Source organism: Zonotrichia leucophrys, chromosome 2, assembly GCF_028769735.1.
Source record: "Zonotrichia leucophrys gambelii isolate GWCS_2022_RI chromosome 2, RI_Zleu_2.0, whole genome shotgun sequence".
Classification (NCBI taxonomy): Eukaryota; Metazoa; Chordata; class Aves; order Passeriformes; family Passerellidae; genus Zonotrichia; species Zonotrichia leucophrys.
In genome coordinates, this window is record NC_088171.1 from 84,164,609 (window position 1) to 84,183,100 (window position 18,492).

The following is an 18,492-nucleotide window of genomic DNA, read 5'->3' on the forward strand; positions in this document are numbered from 1 at the left end:
AGACACAAATCTTTCTTCTATATTTTCCTAGGAATTTCACAAAAAACTGTTAATTCCCCTGAATACATTTTAGAGGTAAATTTTGCATTTTAGTTAAAGAAAAGGTAAATTAAGTGTAAATAATGAACTTTTTTGAGATTTCACCTACAGCTTTAAAGAGCTTGAGGAGGCTACCTGAAAAGAGACTGCTATTTGTAGGAAACATACCAGCTATGCAGAGAGATACAGCCACAGCTGCATCCTTTCAAAGCAAGGAGATATTTTTCATTAAAAATGTGATTTTGTTGAAAACTTTTGCCACCTTTCAGAGACAATGGTGTCAATGGAAAGAACTGCTTTGACAATACACAGTACTTTGTACTCAATATAAAACACTTTGTTTCACCACTTCATTATTTTTACACTAGTTTGAACTCCACAGGACACGTAACTGTGGAGTTACAAATGGGGTGCAAATAGAGCAATGAGAATGGGTAAATTAGGTTCTTAATCTTCACATTGTGAACATCTACTTTTTTTTTTTTTTGCGAGAAGACTTACAATTAAACCATTGTCCTGTCTTAAGAAGGTATTACAAAGTACCTGGCAACTCAGAGAGTTCAAATCCACTCCACTTTTATTAGAAGACCCTTAGGGTACTAAGTATACTTTCTAAAGAATCATTTAAAGCTTACTAACTACATGTCATATTTGTATTAAAAACTGTCAAACCCCAATTTAGTCATATTTCATATTATCTGTAGGAATGCTTTGCTTTCTTATTCTCCATTTTGCCTACCTGGAAAGGAGTCAAGATTAACATGATTATTTGCTTGAGGGTAAAACAATAATTTTTCATCATTTAAATTAGAGTTATGTATTGCAAGTCACTCATTTAAATAACATGAATGTCTTAAAGCACAGTACATGTGAGGTCAGAATAGTTCTGGGTGTGTGCACCATTACATTACAACTCATAAAGCCTATGTTTGTAGCTCAGGATTATTAAAAATACATGTCTTATGGGCCGTTCTCATGAAGAACTTCCTTTAGCACAAAGAAGTTTTTGCTAAGTACAAATCTAGAGAAGACATTTTAATTAGAACTCACTGACTATTCCTAGGACAAGTGCAAAAAGGAGACTTGTAGAACGAGATGTATCTTGAGCAAACAGTGTTTGAGTCTTTTGTTACAGAAATAGAATACACACCTCGATTTCCACAGCATGTCTTCAGCATCAAGATAAAATTACTCATATTAAGCATCAGGATGAAAGCATAAGTAAAGAATATGAATCAGTACATTTGGTATTGGTTTTTGGTATTCCTTTTAAGCCCCTTATAGATGCAACAGATCTTCCTATTTCTTTTGTCTTGACAGCTTGATTGATAGCCAAGATATAGAAAGAATCTTGCACTTCAACTTGACTAGGCCATGCCCAGTACTCGTTATGTTCCAAAGGAACAAAATAGATGCAATAAAAGGAAAATAGAGCAAATAGGCAATACAAAACTTTATATCTAGAGTAACAGAAAGAAAAACTTAAAGAGTTCTCAGAAATTTTTCATTAAAACTTTAAACAATATGGAAAGTAAGACACCTTGTCCCAAGAACACACTCTTTTGCAACACCAAATCAAAGCAAACTATGGTTTAAAATAAAGAGAATCTTTTGGAAAAGAACGACAGATAATCTTTCTGAGGCTGATATATAGATTTATATAACACACGATTCAGTTCTGGAGCATACATCTCACCAATGAGTATGAACCACAGCCAAAAATAATCAATAGTAATTAAAGAGAATGTGCGAGTTTAAAAAGAAAAGAAGCCAAAATCTCAGTCAAAAGAAAGGGGTTTTTTTTTCCCAGCAGAGGAGGAAGGAAGGCAACAGAAGAATCAGGGTAGCAGAGGCAACAGGAGGTTCAGAAGGATGAAGGTCATAGGAGGAGGCAAGGTCTGTCAGACACGCTTGGAGTATGAAGGGAATGATGCACAACAGTAAACTGTTGGGGGAAAAGAGTAAAAGGATAAAATTGTAAGTATTGTGCAGGTCAGTCTGCAGAATGGCTAGCATGCTCAGTAACACTAAGGATTCAGATGCCCAAAGGAGGTGTAGGTGCATGGGCACACGTGTTAAAATTTGGAATTCCACAGTTGCTCTAACTGCCTGGGTTCATATATAAGCTAACTCAATCCTAACAACACAATACTGCTGGTACTCTGTATGTCTGTGAATTCTGCTCTACTTGGCCTGAATTTTAATTCTCCAGAAGGAGCAAGACAGATGACATTGGAGACTTGCTTTAAAGACCACCTCTGAGAAAGAAAAGGCTGGGTCACTTGACACCTGCCTTATGAAACAGTGTGCCATGTCAAGCCAGCAAAACTCCCTGCACAACACCTCTCAGTTCTCAGTTGATGTAGAGCCACACGTAAAAGAGTGAAGTTTACTCTCTGTTTCTACCCATTTTTTTCAAGCTAACAAAACCAAACTCTTAAAATCTAGCCCTGTGAAAGACTAGACATATGTCTAAAGTGACTGAAGAAATATGACTGAAGTGTTTGTGAAACTGCCATTGCCTCTGTCAGCCAGATTGTATTATCTGTTCATATATCAGTGATATAATGAAAAAAATTAAAAATTAGATATATAGACAAGGCTCTTTTCTGTTCTTGTAGTACCTTAAAATTAACCTGATTTTATTCATCAACCACTAGTACACATGTCATCCACAGAAAGTAAAATAGTGTACCCACTCCTTCACCCCTTAAAGATATTCTAATTAAGGGATGTTTGACTATTTTGATCTACAGTTAAAAACAATGACAGGTTCAAATAATTATTTAATTTCTTCAAAGAAATAGCACTTTCTGAAATTTACAAATCAACCAGTTGTCAAGTCCTTACCCAGTGTGAGCCCTGAGTTCACTAGTACTTTATCCAGTGCCAGAGTGAAAAACTTAACCTCAGGATCTCACTCTACAGGAAGGCAGAGTATATTGCATATTCTTTCCCATAGAAATTTTAATTTCTTACTGCATATCTTAATGATAGTTCATAACTAGCCAAATAAAGGGCTAATGTGGAGTTTCAGGGGAATACTGAATTTATTCTAAAGAGCTGGCTGACATTTCAAGGCAGCAGGTTTCAGTTGCTTGTCTAGGTGCAGCAGTCTTTCACTACAAGCATTCTTTACCTCAGGTAAGTAGCACAGAGCTTACCACCAACTCACACATTTGGAACTTCCCAAGCAATGCAACATAACCAAACACCATGCAACAATCTCCATCTCCGCATTCCCAAAGTACAGTCAATCTTAGAATCAGGCCGTGAACAATCTGATTAGCATGGTAAGGAAGGAGAAAGGATCCCATAAACACATCAATTTAAATGTGCACACAACATGCAGCTAAGGTTCTACCAGACCAAATGTTAGAGTAACTAGGATAAAGTTTTAAGAGAAAAACTGTGAGGATCTTCTGCACCCTTGTTTGTGGAAGAGATTCTAAAATGTATTAAATGGTATTTGATACAGAAAAGCTCAAGTATCTCACTAAAGGCCATACTCATGAATTACTTACACTCCACATAAATTTGGAAAACTCAATGAACAGTGATAACTGTGTGTAGGGAGGGAGGGAGGGAGGGAGGGAGGAAGGAAGGACAGTCCTTCACAGACAGTGGCATATCATAAGGAGTGAGAATTTAAACTCCACATGATCACAGAATTTTAATTTCTAAATGGGAATTTTTTCTCATGGAACACATACTGCTGCTGACAGTCACCCACCCACAACTGTTATCAGAGAAAGTGGTTTTGAGAGAGATTTCAAGAAAAAACACGTCTTCTAACAACACCTGGTATCAGCCGTTTATACTCCTCCCCACCTCATTCTATGAGAAAACACATTTACTAAGGTTAGAGTTAGGAAGATTGAAAATTTTGTTGTTCTTTGAATCTACCACCCAAATCTTATTTGCACTGCTTGAGGCATTCTCAGGCAATAAAACACATTGTTGCAAAACGCTGTTCTTACAGGGTTCAAACACTACAGTATCTAAGCACTTTCAGAATGGCATTATGCAATGTAATTAGCATCTGTCCTACCTGTGCTGCTGTCTCTCATGGGTACATCTATACACGCTTCTCTTGTGTAAATCTACACACTTATCTTTATCTAGGCAGGACAAAGCATAATTACAGAGCTAAAACTTGTCCCTCTTCAACACTGATGCTTTAAGTCTAAAATAAGTAACCACTAAGCTCTTGCTCTCTGTAAATTGAGGACAATAAAAATTCATGTTATGTTTCTATGTACAAGCTTAATCAAATCCTTTTGGCTGAGATACTGTGTTTGTTTAGGAGCAAATGATGGCACTGATTACATCAGGGCTGCATTGATTAAAGGGTATTTGATCAGCAAGGTAGATCAGGAAAGCATTGCAAAATAACAGTGATAGAAACTCAAATGAAGCAGAAATATTAATGCAAAGAAAGCCACAATGGATTTTTAATAAAGAAAACATCACAGGAAAGCTGATAGTATCTAGAACAAAAAGAAGATTCTAAGTATGATTTCTGTGCATAAGCTGGTAAAGATGTCTTAGGGTTATTCCTCAATAAGATTCAGGTTTTCTGTTAGTATGATCTCCCTAATTTTCATCATTAGCTCCAATAAAACTTAACAATTTGTATTTCCAATTTGAGAAATAGTGCTTTAGATTTAGCTGGTAACCAACAGCAAATACACCCACATTTACGTATAAGAGTAACTGCAAACTGCAGAGTACTTTTGGTAAACATAAGGTCCTGGAAAGCGACCTTCTGTCAAACTAGCAGCTAATGGAGACATTTCTCTATGCCATGGTTAGGAGACACCCTCCTAGTCTTCAAAGGAAGTGCATCCATGAGATGTCATAACGTGCAGAGCTTTGCTGCTTTTACCGGCTCTACATGGGTGTGCAGGGCAAGCCCACAGGGAACATAATACATGATCAAAGACTTGGATTGTGTACAAAGATTTAAAGGTAGTCAATGGATAAGCACGAAAAGCAGCATGAAAACACGCTTTTCACAAGTACACGGGCATGTGAAAAATATTGTACTTCTTTGTCTGATAACTGTTATGCCCCAAGGTGAAGAGCACACAAAGGACTACCCAGAGATGCCAAGAAAGATGTACCCATTAGGACAGGAAGGCCTTTACAATATACAGAGCCTGTAAATGGTTTAGTTTTCTTAAGGAAGACACTGTAGTTTTCAACCTAGACTGGTAGACCCATCGAGTCTCAAAGGAACTTATCTCTGGGGAGACAAAAAAATTGTTAGTACAGGAAAACAAACTTGGGGAATTGATAAAAGACAAAACATTTCTTTTTCAGTTGAACAAAGCAACAAAGCTTGATGGTTATTTTAAAATGCTTCTGTACAATGACCAGGTATCACGTGCAAAACTCTCTCCAAGCAAGTGCTTTTCTCACTTTATATTAGTTATTTACACTGCATTGGGCATTTTGAAAGACAGCAGGCTGGAAAAAGGGGAGAAAACAGACATGGGTGTCTAAAGAGCAGAGAGGAAAGTCTGGAAAAGCTACCCCTGAGAGTAATCATCAAAAGAATGGAAATGCAAATACATATATTTTCAAACATACGTTTAGGTACCAGCTCTGTTGGTGCTGTAACATCTGCTTCTCTGTAACACACTGTTGGATCCACAATGTCACTGCCAGGAGGAGGGTAAGGTGGGGGTGGGGGGATCACTAACTGGGGGGGACCACGAGTGGTGCCCCTAGGAGGCTTTTGTGGCACCTGCCGTCCATCACCTACAGGGGGATCAATTCACTTGTTACTTCATTGCAAGATAATGATCACTCTGTTCATTTTAATTTTTTAAAAACACATTGATTTTCCTTTACCCGCATCCAAAGTCTCTCTGGATTTAGTTCTGCTCTTATTTACATCCAAATAATTAAGGGAAAAGGAAAAGGTGTGTCTTAAACCAACAGCAGTGGGACCAGAATTGAGCCCAGCACATAGACATACATTACAACTACCAGTTAAAATCACCGGTTTTGGCAGGCATAAGGATGAAGAAAAATAGTTAAGCAAACTAAAAAAATTTGAAAAAAAGCTGTGTAATAAAATGTGAAAAATGTGTTTTATTTTATCTTCTGAAATGTCAAACTATCTGAATTTGCTGACCTCAGATACTTTACATGACTATTTTCCTGACTCTTTCTGAGAGAAAGAGGAAGATGCCTTGGGTCACTATTTTGATGTAGGTATCTTACAGGCTTTTCTGCTCTTCTTTTCGAGTCAGTTTTCATTATTTTAGAGAAGTAGATGATTAAACTGTTTTTTGTAAAATAGTGTTTGAAGATATCAAAGGAAATGCCCGTAACTTTGTCTGGGGGATTATTTCAATACTATGTATTATAACTAAAGAAATACATGCGTTTTTGCATTGTACTCTTTCAATGTAACCACTTTCAATGTAAAAAGCTGCTGCCAGATTGTAGTGTACAGAATTTGAGCTACTGTTATTTGGAAAGTCCTTAGAGGTTGAAAGTGCACTGAGGAACCACGACTACCTGCTTGTTCTGCTTTCATACCCTGCCTGAAGAATGTGCTGTGGTCATTGCTGAAGATGGATGCTGGCAGAGACATGTTTGGTCTGATCCATTCCTACACTCTCTGGCTTGTGCTTTGGGGCTGTTGAGAAGAGAAGCAGCACCAAGGCAAAGAAAAAAGATTAAACCATTATGATTTTTTACTTAGCAGTCACTAGCTTCCAGAAGAGTATCTTCCAGAGACACAATTTAATGCTGGCAAATGTGCAAGCCCTTTTTTACTGCTTTGAGAAAATTTGGCACAAGACTTTGGTGTCATAATAACATAGTATTGAACACTATGGAGAATTTGCCAGTTTGAGAATATTTTTTGATAGGATCTTTTGCTTTGATTCACATGGCTAACTTGAGGGGTACACAGGTATCTTTAATACTTTTTTTCCATCATGTGGCTGACTATTTCTTGCAGCACATTTTTTCCCCCTCACAAGAGTCTTGCTTTTTTTCACAGCTTTTCTCTCATGCTTTCAGAGCCATCTGTGCTTTCTCATTGTTTTCCTGCAAGGGCCCTGAAGAGAGGCTGTTTTACCAACCCTCTCTGGCTGTAACATTTTTTCTTGTTAATGAACACATTCATTCAAGAAAGTAGCAGAAAACAAAAAGCACTGAAGACAGGGCTACTGTGGGACGAGTTCTTTGTCAGTGTAAAATAATAAGGCTCCATTAAAGCAAACGATACTACAGAATCCTACACGAGCAGAGCACTCCAACAAGCACTTATATACACAGTACTGAACAGACTAGACTCTGCTCTGCTATATCTCATCTGCAACATTTGAGCACCAATACAAAAGAAATGGAACACTTATAAAAAGTTAAAGCAACAAATGTCATCAAAAAGTGACCAGTAGTAGGTCAAAGCATGAGAAGCGGTAGTGTGACCTCTGTAGGGATTAAAAGTAAGCCAATTTGCTGAAAACTCCTGTATTATATGGTCCAGCAATAACACTGCCCTTAGAGAGTTTAAATAAGAAATGTCAATGGAGTTGAATATGTCACATGATAATGGACTCCTGCTGCTACATAAATGCTGAGGCATTAAATGTGAAGCATTTACTGAAAATAAATGTTGGAACAAAGCCAAGAGGTTTTTACTAAACTGTGAGGCATTTGTAATGCAAGCAATTATGTATGACAGAATGTCATATCTGTATGTCTTAGGCATTTTATGAAACATGAGGTCAAAGGCATGAACTGAAGTGCACTGAGTGTGTTATGGCACTTGAAGAATGATTCTCCTAATGTACTGAAAAATGAGTTCCAATATGTGGGGTCATTATCTCATAACTTGACCCATTATAAAATCACTTTGCTTGCTAGAAGCACAATCCTGGTGTCCTCACTCAAGCAAAGCCCTCACCAATCTGAACAAGCTACCAGGCAGATAACAGCAGAGGTTTGGGAGAATGTTTTCCACTTTTCCTGTGTGAGTAAATGTGGTGCCACATGCAGCTGAAGCTACAGTTTCTTTTGTTGAGTCTAGGTACTTATGGCATTCCTTTGAGAGCATCAGTTCTTTTCTTCTACTGATTAGCTAAAGAATCATCAGGTATTGATTTATAATAAAAGTGGGAATGAAATTAAAAAAAAAAAACAACTTTATATGGGCAGTTGATGTCAAACTGTTGGAGGACTACATGAAAATCAAATGTCTTCAGGCTTTAGAAACATGAGGAAACACTGAACCAAGTTAACCGCACTTTGGTCCAAGCAGAACTTCATGGCTTCAGATGCATTCAGTTTTGCCTGGTCTCTCTCCATTTATTAGCATTTCCATTTACTAGCAAACCAATCATGACCTTCAAGGCACAGAATAGGCCCAGGGCTAGTGCTTTTGGATATAAAGTTTGTGCCAAATATTCAAATCACCTGATGAGTGTTATCTATATTTTACTACCCTTTGATACTCTGAATGGTGCCATTGAAAAAAAGAAGAGGTAATATACAAGCACTTATTTCCAGACTTCCTTCTGCAGAGAAATGTAGTTTTTTCCCCGAGTTACAAAAGTTTCCAAACTCATAGCATAACAGAATTAAGGCAACTTCAAACAGTGAGCATTGAAAACACATGAATAGGAGAAAAGAACGCTTCTCACCCATTGTGCTCTTCCTCTTCTCTTCCCTGTCTTCTGTCCTGTTTGGTATGGCAGGAGTGGGTGGAGCAGATGCAGCTGGTGGAAGAGGGGCACGCCTCTTCTTTTTCCTTAAATCATTCAAGGATGCTCCTTGTGATATCTAACAAAGTTGAAAAAAAAGCACAGTAAAGGATATATTTTGTTGATGTTGTAAATTTTCAGTAACCAAAAAAAAGTGTTTGCCATATGACCTAATTTCTCAGCAAGGTATATTTATAATGAGCAATTATAGTGACAAGCAGAGATTAAAGAATTACAGTAATATTACACTCAGAAAAGGAAAGAGACGAGAACTGCTGATGAGTGTCACAGCAGAAATACCACTCTGGTAGGCATTTCATGGTTTTGGAAAAAGTGAATTAGGGAGCCCAACACTCAGCAAAGCAAAGTATGTGTGTTGTTAAGCTTGAGCCATAACAAGATCTTTTCCCATTGGTTTCTTCAAACCTTAAATTATGGTTAAATACTCCAGTTGGCATGTATAGTGAATAAAATCTTTCTCATTTCTTTTATTTTCCTCTCAAATTCTTGTCTAAGGATTTTTGAGAGAAGAATCAGAATTGTCTGTTTGTTTGCATGATGATATGAGATCACACTGCCCTCTATTCATGCCTACTGGACTTCACAGACCTGCTTTTGAAGATCTGTAACACCTTGGCTTCCAATAATTGCAACATGCTGGTTGCTATGCCAAGATTTCATTACTGTTTATGCTCCTTTTAAAAATACCAAAAATGTTACTACAAATGACTTCGGTTTCATTGGGCTGCATAATATTTTCTGTAGCTTGTTGGAACTTAGCTCTATTTCCTTTTTCAGGAAAAATAATAACAATAAAACCATGTAGGGAAATCTGTGGAATTTTTATATTTGAAAGGTACTGACAACACCAGTTAGTACCAGGCTTTGATGAGGTAAAGAGTAATGGCGGCCGCCTACATATAACATGCTGCTGGTATTCCACCAAAGAATTCTTCAGTTCTCTGATTTAACAGCTCTCTCCCAAATCTTCTGTACCTAATATACAGAACTGCAGTGGTTTTCTACTATTTCAGGTGTAAGGTGTAACTAATAAAAACAAAAACTACAACAATTGTATAATAATATTTCCTTTAATCCAGAGGATTAATGGACCCTTAAAATACAATTGTTGTGGGAGATTTCATTAAACAAACAGTAGCTTCACGGTGCCTAAATCTACCACCAGACTTCATAGGAAAGGCACTCATTTAAAGGTTTCCTTTCCTATGTTGAGTAAAAAAATCTGAGAATGAATGAATTTTACAAAGATTAGGATATTAAAAGAGTGTCCTTCACTTAGCCTACCTTTTTAAAAATATTCAGGAGGGTCTTTTAAAAATATTCAGGAGGGTCTTACATTTTAAAAGAAGAACCCTTTTGTTCCCACATTGTTTTAACCACCGTGCCACATGACAATTGGTTACTCGTCACCCCTTGGGGAACCCGTACCCTGCGTGGGAGAAACTTGGTAGTAACTACATTGGACATAGAGCACAGCAACCAGGACGAGCTGCAGCTTCACACCAAACAAGGGTGGGAAAGGAAGGTGTCCTGTGTCGGATCTCAAGATCTCAGTCCTGAGATCTGAGCCTCCGAGACCAGCTTAGGGGTCTCGGGAGTCCTGGAATGTTGCCAGAAGTGTCTGGTAGCTGGACTTTAACCCTACACAGGAGACGACAAGGATGAGGGCTTCACAGGGTGAATGGTGAAGGGATTAGCTAATTAGAGAGTGAGACACAAGGTTTAGGATTTATGTACAGGGGGGTTTAGAGGAGTAAGATGGAGGAATTGGGGTGTGTCCTGTCCTCCTTCTTCTTCCTCTTCTCCTCCATCTTCTTTGGCCACGGTGGCACCTTTCTATTGGTTATTACTAAGAGTACACCGAGTTATAACAATAGATGGTATTGGGGAAAAATGATAAATATTGTATACGTAGCAAAGGGTATAAAGATACGTGGCTGCCCGGAGGGCAGAGAGAGTGTGCCCATGGCTGACTGCTGTGCGGATCTCTGTTCGGCTGAAAGAACATCTTTTAGATAAACAATTAATAAACATAAAACCAGAAAGAAGAACTGAAGCCTCTTCTCGTCCTTCGATACGCGGGCTGCCCCAAGGCCACCTCAGGGCCTTTCCAGGCCCCTCAAACAGCCGAGATAAACCGGACACTTGGCGTTCCCTGGGCGGACCAGAACCACCAAAACCTTTCGGGGGAAGATAAACCGGGCATTTGGCTTCCACTGGGTGAGCTCTGACCACCACAACCTTTCGGGGGGGGGCACCACCACCACCTTCAAAGCCCTGAAGAAAAAGAGAGAAGAAGAAAAAAAAAAAAGCCAACAGAGACTGCAAAAAACCAGCAGTCACTGAGAATTCCATCTCTCAGTTTCTGCCGAAGAGAATTCGTAGCAGAACAGCCCGGACTGGAACCAGAAGGCGCCCTGGGTCCACCTCTCGTGATCTGCTGGACAGATCGAGACGTCCAGACTTCTCTGGCGACAGATTTGGTAAGAAAGCCTGAAAATAAGAACATGGGGGCACACCTTCCCAGGAACAACGGGAAACTTTGTCCGCTTTATAAGGTGTGACACAAACATACAAAAAAAAAAAAATTAGCTCTGGCCTTAAAAGGCCAGGAAGGAAGACCCCCGAGACGCAGCAGACGTCCGGGGGGGGGCCCTCAAAAGAGGGGGGAGCAATGCAAGACTCCGGAAAAAATTAGCTCTGGCCTTAAAAGGCCAGGAAGAAATAACCCAACAGACGCAGCAGACGTCTGGGGGGGGGGGCTCTCTGAAAGAGAGGGGGGAGCAAGGCTCCAGGAAAAAATTATTAGCTCTGGCCTTAAAAGGTCGAGAGGAAAATGCTCTTGGAGAAAAAGAGCAAGAAATATTATTAAAACACCCGGTCCCAAAACCCAGAAACCCTGGGAAACTCCCAAAAAGCGTCCAAAAAGTCCAGAGAGCATGGAGGACTCAGGAGCAGAGGGGAGAGAGCAGGAGGGGGAGAAAAAGGGATCGGAGGAGGCGCTTTCTCGCGGCAGCCAGGCAGCGGCGGAGCAGGCGGGGAGCGCGGCTGAAGAAAAAACAAAAGACGCGTGTTCAGATACGGCTTTGCTAAGCTCAGGGCCGGGGGGTGCAGCGGCCCCGGGGGCCGGCAAGGTAGCAGAAACGCGCGCGGCGGGCAAAACTCGCAAAAAACCCGGGGGGGAGAAGCCACAAACCAAAGCCGGGGCGTCTGACCCATGCAGCGAAAATGGGGGAAATTGCGCAATCCCAGAAGGCTGCCGGGAGACGCAGGGGGCGCGCGGTTGTGATGCAAAAAACCCGGAGCGAGTCGCGGCGGGCGCGGGTGCCGGCGGGGGCGGCCGCACACACCGACAAAGGGCCACACACACACAGCGTCGGAGGAGGAGGAGACAAGAGTCAGGGGCAGACCGAAGGGGGAAAATTCAGAGGCGGAATAAAAAGGGAGAGGAAAAATTACCTCGGGAGAGACAGAGAGCAGCTCGGAAAGCACGCATGCGCCGAGCGCGGGCGGGGGCGGGCCAGACCCCCGGTGACGTCTCAGGCGAGGAGGGGCCCTCTCCAGACTTGGTGCCTTTGGTAAAAACCCTCGGAGTCCCAAGCCTCTCCCCTCCCGGGGAGGCGTGTGTGTTCTAACCCTATTGTCAGTTGAATCAAAAAACAGGTAACCCCGGTCTCAAGTGAGCTTGCAAACAGCAACAATCGCGGAACAAAGAGGCAGTTGTGAGCAGAGCTACAGCATCATTTCGTAACAAGTCTGCAACTATGCAGCGATTTTCCTCAACAAGATGTAAGAAGAAACGAATACTCAGACAAAAGTCGGGACTCAGACTGCAAAGGACAACTCAGAAGAGAAACAAGAGAAACGAAAGACTCTGGGGGGTTTTCTCTTTGGGGTCTTGAATATTTCTGTATAAGAACAAAAGACTGGGAGGTTTTCTCCTTGGGGTCTTGAATTGCAATAGGCAATGGGGTAAATTTACCTATTACAGGGGAAACTGACAAAGGATCATATGTTGATCAGCTGGTAGATTTCTTTGACATGTCTCCCATTTGGAGAGGAATTTTAAGGGTAGATTTCTTTGACATGTCTCCCATTTGGAGAGGAATTTTAAGGGTAGGATTTCTTTGACATTTCTCCCATTTGGAGAGGAATTTTAAGGGCAGATTTCTTTGACATTTCTCCTATTTGGAGAAGAATTTTAAGGATAGGATTTTATGTTTTAATAGTTTAGGATTTTATATTGTAATAATTCTCCTAGTCCTCATCCATGTCGTCCCAGATGCCTGGGATCGGATTGTAAAAGAGGTTTTCTTGGGGCAAACAGAAGGGGGAGATGTCGGATCTCAAGATCTCAGTCCTGAGATCTGAGCCTCCGAGACCAGCTTAGGGGTCTCGGGAGTCCTGGAATGTTGCCAGAAGTGTCTGGTAGCTGGACTTTAACCCTACACAGGAGACGACAAGGATGAGGGCTTCACAGGGTGAATGGTGAAGGGATTAGCTAATTAGAGAGTGAGACACAAGGTTTAGGATTTATGTACAGGGGGGTTTAGAGGAATAAGATGGAGGAATTGGGGTGTGTCCTGTCCTCCTTCTTCTTCCTCTTCTCCTCCATCTTCTTTGGCCACGGTGGCACCTTTCTATTGGTTATTACTAAGAGTACACCGAGTTATAACAATAGATGGTATTGGGGAAAAATGATAAATATTGTATACGTAGCAAAGGGTATAAAGATACGTGGCTGCCCGGAGGGCAGAGACAGTGTGCCCATGGCTGACTGCTGAGCAGATCTTTGTTCGGCTGAAAGAACATCTTTTAGATAAACAATTAATAAACATAAAACCAGAAAGAAGAACTGAAGCCTCTTCTCGTCCTTCGATACGCGGGCTGCCCCAAGGCCACCTCCGGGCCTTCCAGGCCCCTCAAACAGCCGAGATAAACCGGACAGTCCTGGTCCTAATTCCTACTATCATGGATGATGTCTGCATTTTATATTACATTTCCACCAGATACAGTACATGACTAAAGCCAGTGAGGCCAATGTGGACAAAGTTAGGCATAGTAAATGGGCAATAATGTTAGGAGTAACTAGCAACTTTGCGGACCCAAATTTTGGTCACCAAATTTCATAGAATTTAAAAAAATATTGGACTTATATTCAGAAAAGAGAACCACACCAAATGCTTGAAATATATACAGCAAAATTTTAGAGCTCCACTGAAAAACTTCTGCGCAATGGTATAGTGTTGCTCTATATTAAGATGGGACATTCCCCTGACAAAGAAACTGCCTGTAGTGATTAGGAGCTAACCACAACTGACTTAAGTTGAAACAGAATGCTCAATATTGAGCTGAACATGGGAAACTCCATTCAGTGAAATAAACTCATCAGGCTTTGGTTTTGAGAAGAATAATACCAAGGACAGCCACCTAATGCTGCATTCTCCTCCACTGAAAAAATTAGTAAATACACACTTTGAAAAAAAATTCCCATTCTTTGCCCCTACATTTTAAAAAACTAACAACATGTAGGCACTTAATACTGTATCTTGGTTCTGCAGGATACACTACCTTACAGGAAAAAGAGAAAGAAAATTAATAAAGTGGTGATTTTGATTACTACAAAGACTGCAAGATTCAGTAACTATGGAGAAATTGAATCATCTGGGAGACAGGCACCATCTGAACTTTCCCAAAACTTCACAAGTACAGGCTTGACTTTTGCAGCTGTTTAGTGGCATTTTGTGGCTTCTACCTTCACTCCTCCCTCTCCAGACAGAAAAGTCATTTTATTTTAGGACAAAAACTGTTTGGAAATAATAAAGCTAGGAAATCTTGACAATCAAGGCAGAAAATAAGGAAATATGTCTTCCCACTTAAAATCTTAGACATCACTAATCACCCTTCTCCAAGGACAGGAAGAGCGAAGGATGTTAGCTTGGTATATTCAAATCCCACAAAGACACATAACTGCTTTCCTATGAAGAAAGGATCCTTGTTAGAACTCAGATTATCCTTTTCAGCTCTCTGTATTGTTACTTAGTCAATTCTTCTGAGGAACATTAGATACATGTATGGATGATCACGCTGCTGCAGTTAAAGAATAGGCTAGGAAAGAGCTAGTGCATGACTGCAATAATGAAAGTTTGGTGAAATATACACACAAAAATGCTTTTATTATACTGTCAGCTAAGTGCAGTATACTTCACATAAAGAAGATGAAAAGCTTGTTTAAAGCCAGTCATGCTACAAAGTATATAAGAAGTATCTACCTCAAGACCAGGTCATAAAAATTGTTAAAAGTATCTTTTCTTTAATCCCAACTTGGGTAAACCTATGAGGCTAAACATAAATGGAAAAAAACACAAAGAACATTCTGTTTCTTTCTTCCAATTGTATATACAAAACCAATAGAACTCGAAAATCATTTGTTATGGCTGGCTGCTTCTTTTATAAAGAAATCAAGCCTTAGCAACATTATTTGCAGTAATTTCCCATTGAAACTTTGTAAGAGGAGCCCCTCTCTGAGTCTAACAGAATATTTTCTAGTCTTAGCGCTTGTGTTTTGCTTATATTTATCAACAAGTAATTATTAGATCAGGTCCTATCACAAAAAATGCACAATTTGAAAAGATGTTAACTAAATTCTGACTATAATTAATACCATGAACTGAGCTAGAATAAAAGAGGTCAAAATGACCCAAATCTGAAAAATAGCCCAGTTTCTCTTCCCCTACTGATAAGATAACATAGAATAATTAAAATAAAATGAAAACAAAATAAAAAAAGTCATCACATTCAGGGCTCACAGGCTCTTTGAAAAATACTTCCAACATTGCGTACAAACTATCTGAGCAAAGTGCTGAATTTGTTTTCCTACTGTGAAAACTCAACATACTTAACAAAATTTGATAAGATAAGATTTGAAAATATATTTAGAGCAAAACAACAGCATCATGGGGAGGTTAATTGTCAAAATTGTGTAGAAAAGAATCCTATAAGGGCAATCCTTGAAATTTTCAATCAGTAGCATTTCACAGTCAGCCCACTTGCAAACAACCTGTGGACACTGTGAGAGTGTATGTGTAAACTGAGTTTAAGTTTCTTTATGTGTAGAGGTCAACTACTTTCTTTGGGTCAGATTGCAATGAATACGAAATAATGAAAATTATTAAAGGAGGCCCAAGGAAACAAAAGTCACCACTACTGAAAATTCAGCTAGCATTCAAAGACAAGGAGGTTCTCAGATAAAATTCCAGTGTGAGCTCTATTCCTTTGCCTTGCCTGTCCTCTATTTACAGGCCAGACACTAGTTTTGTATTTGTCAGCCCTCCCCTTTTAAACTTTCTAACAGAAATGTTGATTTATAAAAGTACTAATCAGTGGTCAATGCCAACTTTCTGTAATCCACAGACCCAACTGGGCCCAAATTCACTGCAGGTTTATGGCTCCTAAAACTGAGCCTTCTCTGTAAGCCAGAAACAGCACCGTTAATTTGCATAGTTTGTGTTTCAAAATCTAAGCCAGTCTTTCCAGTATTTTTTATAAACACTACAAGAAACATTTGTCCTATGGCAACAGATTTTTCCTTTTACTATCACTCCTATCATTTTGCCATAGAAAGGGACAATTCTTAAAAACCTAAGAATTTTCCAGTCTCGATATTTAATATAATTCTCCTTAAAGCAATTTTCTTCCTGCTCAAGAAACACAGCTACAGATTATAGAGATGTATCAGCAATAGAATCATGTCTGGAATAAGAATTGCTTATAAGGGATGCCAGATTATTGTTGGGCATATGCAAATAAATAACTCTATAGCATATGATATGTGTGAAGAAAGTCCTTTTAATCTCTTGCCTCTTTCTCCTTTTTATGCAATGTTACACATCAGGACCTTTTATTGTTTTATACAGGAATTGGCTAATTTGTATACAGATTGTCTTAATCATGGAAACGGTGAATGACTACAGAAATTATTTTTGGAAGTAAAGAAAAAGAACTGGAAAAAGGACACATGGAGTCAATCACCAGCACACCCTCATTACGAAGTGGTTCCATCATCCCACACTGACCAGACACACATGCTGATTTAAGTGAGCCAGATTCTGATACACCTGCTGGCCATGGTATTGTGTGGGGTCAGAGAGCCTATTGAATTTCAAAAATGTTTAAATGCAACTCAAACAGGAAAAAAATCTCCAGAGCTAAGCTGTAAGTGAACAAACAACAGTATCATCCCAAACTATGTGCGGGACCATCTCAAACCTCTTCCCCTGCAAAAAAAATTTAAGAAATCTTGATTTAATTAAGAACCATTTTACAAGAATTCTAAAAGAAAAAACAATGCATGTTTCATTAATTGACTTTAAATTCTTTATATAACTGCACTAATCCTTTATAATATTCTATGAAAGACAAGTAGTAGATTGGTATGTAAGATTTATGGGTTTAGATTGAAAGACATATTACTATGACATAACTTAAAGCAGTTGAGAAGAAAATATTTTGATCCAAGAAGAGTTGCTCTAGGAAAATCAGACAGATAAATCTTTCAGCGGCAGAATGGAGACATAAATCTGTCCACTAAACTTGATGATATAAAAGCTCTCCTGCACAGCTGATTCTGCATTTTCACAGGGCAAAAGAGGCTTCAACATGCCTAGAACTAGAAACCACAAGAAGTCCCAACTGAACATTAATGCGTCTTATACAACATTTACTCATGTGCCTAATATTCCCTGGACAGGTCATACATCATTAGACTTTTCACTGGCATATACTAACAAAGGAAAATTCAATGAGCTCTCAAAACTGGGCAACTGAGCTAATGAGGCTGACCACTTTAAGCTTCATTGAATAAAATGAAGTCTATTCAGCACTGAACTTCTCTACCTTCTTTCCTTATTGGGTAGCATTCTGCTTCATTTGATTAAAAGATGAATGCTTAATCCATAAGTACACAAGTGCACTAAAACACAAGTATATTAGAAACTGCATTCAAAGGCAGCAGGCTGATGTCTCCCCAGAAGCGTGTCCTTACTGTGAAGAATGCATTTGTGTGCGTTATTTAAAATATTTACTAGGATACCATGCAATACAACAGCACATTACCAAAACAACAGACAAAAAGATAATAAAAAATCTAGCACATTGAAACACTTTTAAATAGGGTATCATTTGGAAAACTTGCAATTTGGTAAAATGCACAGGAATAACTACACTTTAGGAATTAGCAAAGAGTTTCTCTGCATTGGTCATTTTACTTCCATTCATGTTGATGTGTTGGATCTCAAAGCCGGGCAATAAAATTAATAAAAATAGGCTTAGCTTTAAGTCAGACATATGAGTATGTATGCTGGGATAGCAGGACTGATATTTGGACTGACCAGACCTGACAGCTTGTGAAACTCTGGACACATCACTCTCCTGGGGAACAGATTTAGATGGGAGACTCCCAAGCTACTGCCAACTTGAGTTTAAGTCCACAAGAACAGCAAGCAACTCAAGGAACAGTATGACCATATTTCAGTCCTGACAACTATCCCTTTCTAAGAAGGGAGCTTCCTCCCGACTTTGAAACTCTGCACTGTGCTTCCCTGTGCTCTGCAGGTGTCTGTCTCACCCGATGGCTGCATCCCAGCTGTGCTCCTGTACCAGCAGCTGTACTCCCTGCCTCAGCTTCTGAGCTGCTCTGCTGCTG

General features: G+C 39.6%; 1 protein-coding gene across 5 annotated transcripts in view; it reads right to left on the bottom strand.

Moving 5' to 3' along the window:
- The window catches only part of COBL (cordon-bleu WH2 repeat protein), a 160,006-nt gene that overhangs the window by 43,378 nt on the left and 98,136 nt on the right, over positions 1-18,492 (bottom strand). For 4 of the 5 annotated variants that reach the window (XM_064705575.1, XM_064705576.1, XM_064705577.1 and 1 more), the window contains 2 exons: positions 8,709-8,847; positions 5,635-5,805 (listed from right to left, as the gene is read on the bottom strand). In XM_064705575.1, the coding sequence (XP_064561645.1) occupies positions 5,635-5,805; positions 8,709-8,847 (310 nt within the window). The remainder of the gene's footprint in view (positions 1-5,634; positions 5,806-8,708; positions 8,848-18,492) is intronic. The other variant, XM_064705578.1, reaches the window with a different exon arrangement.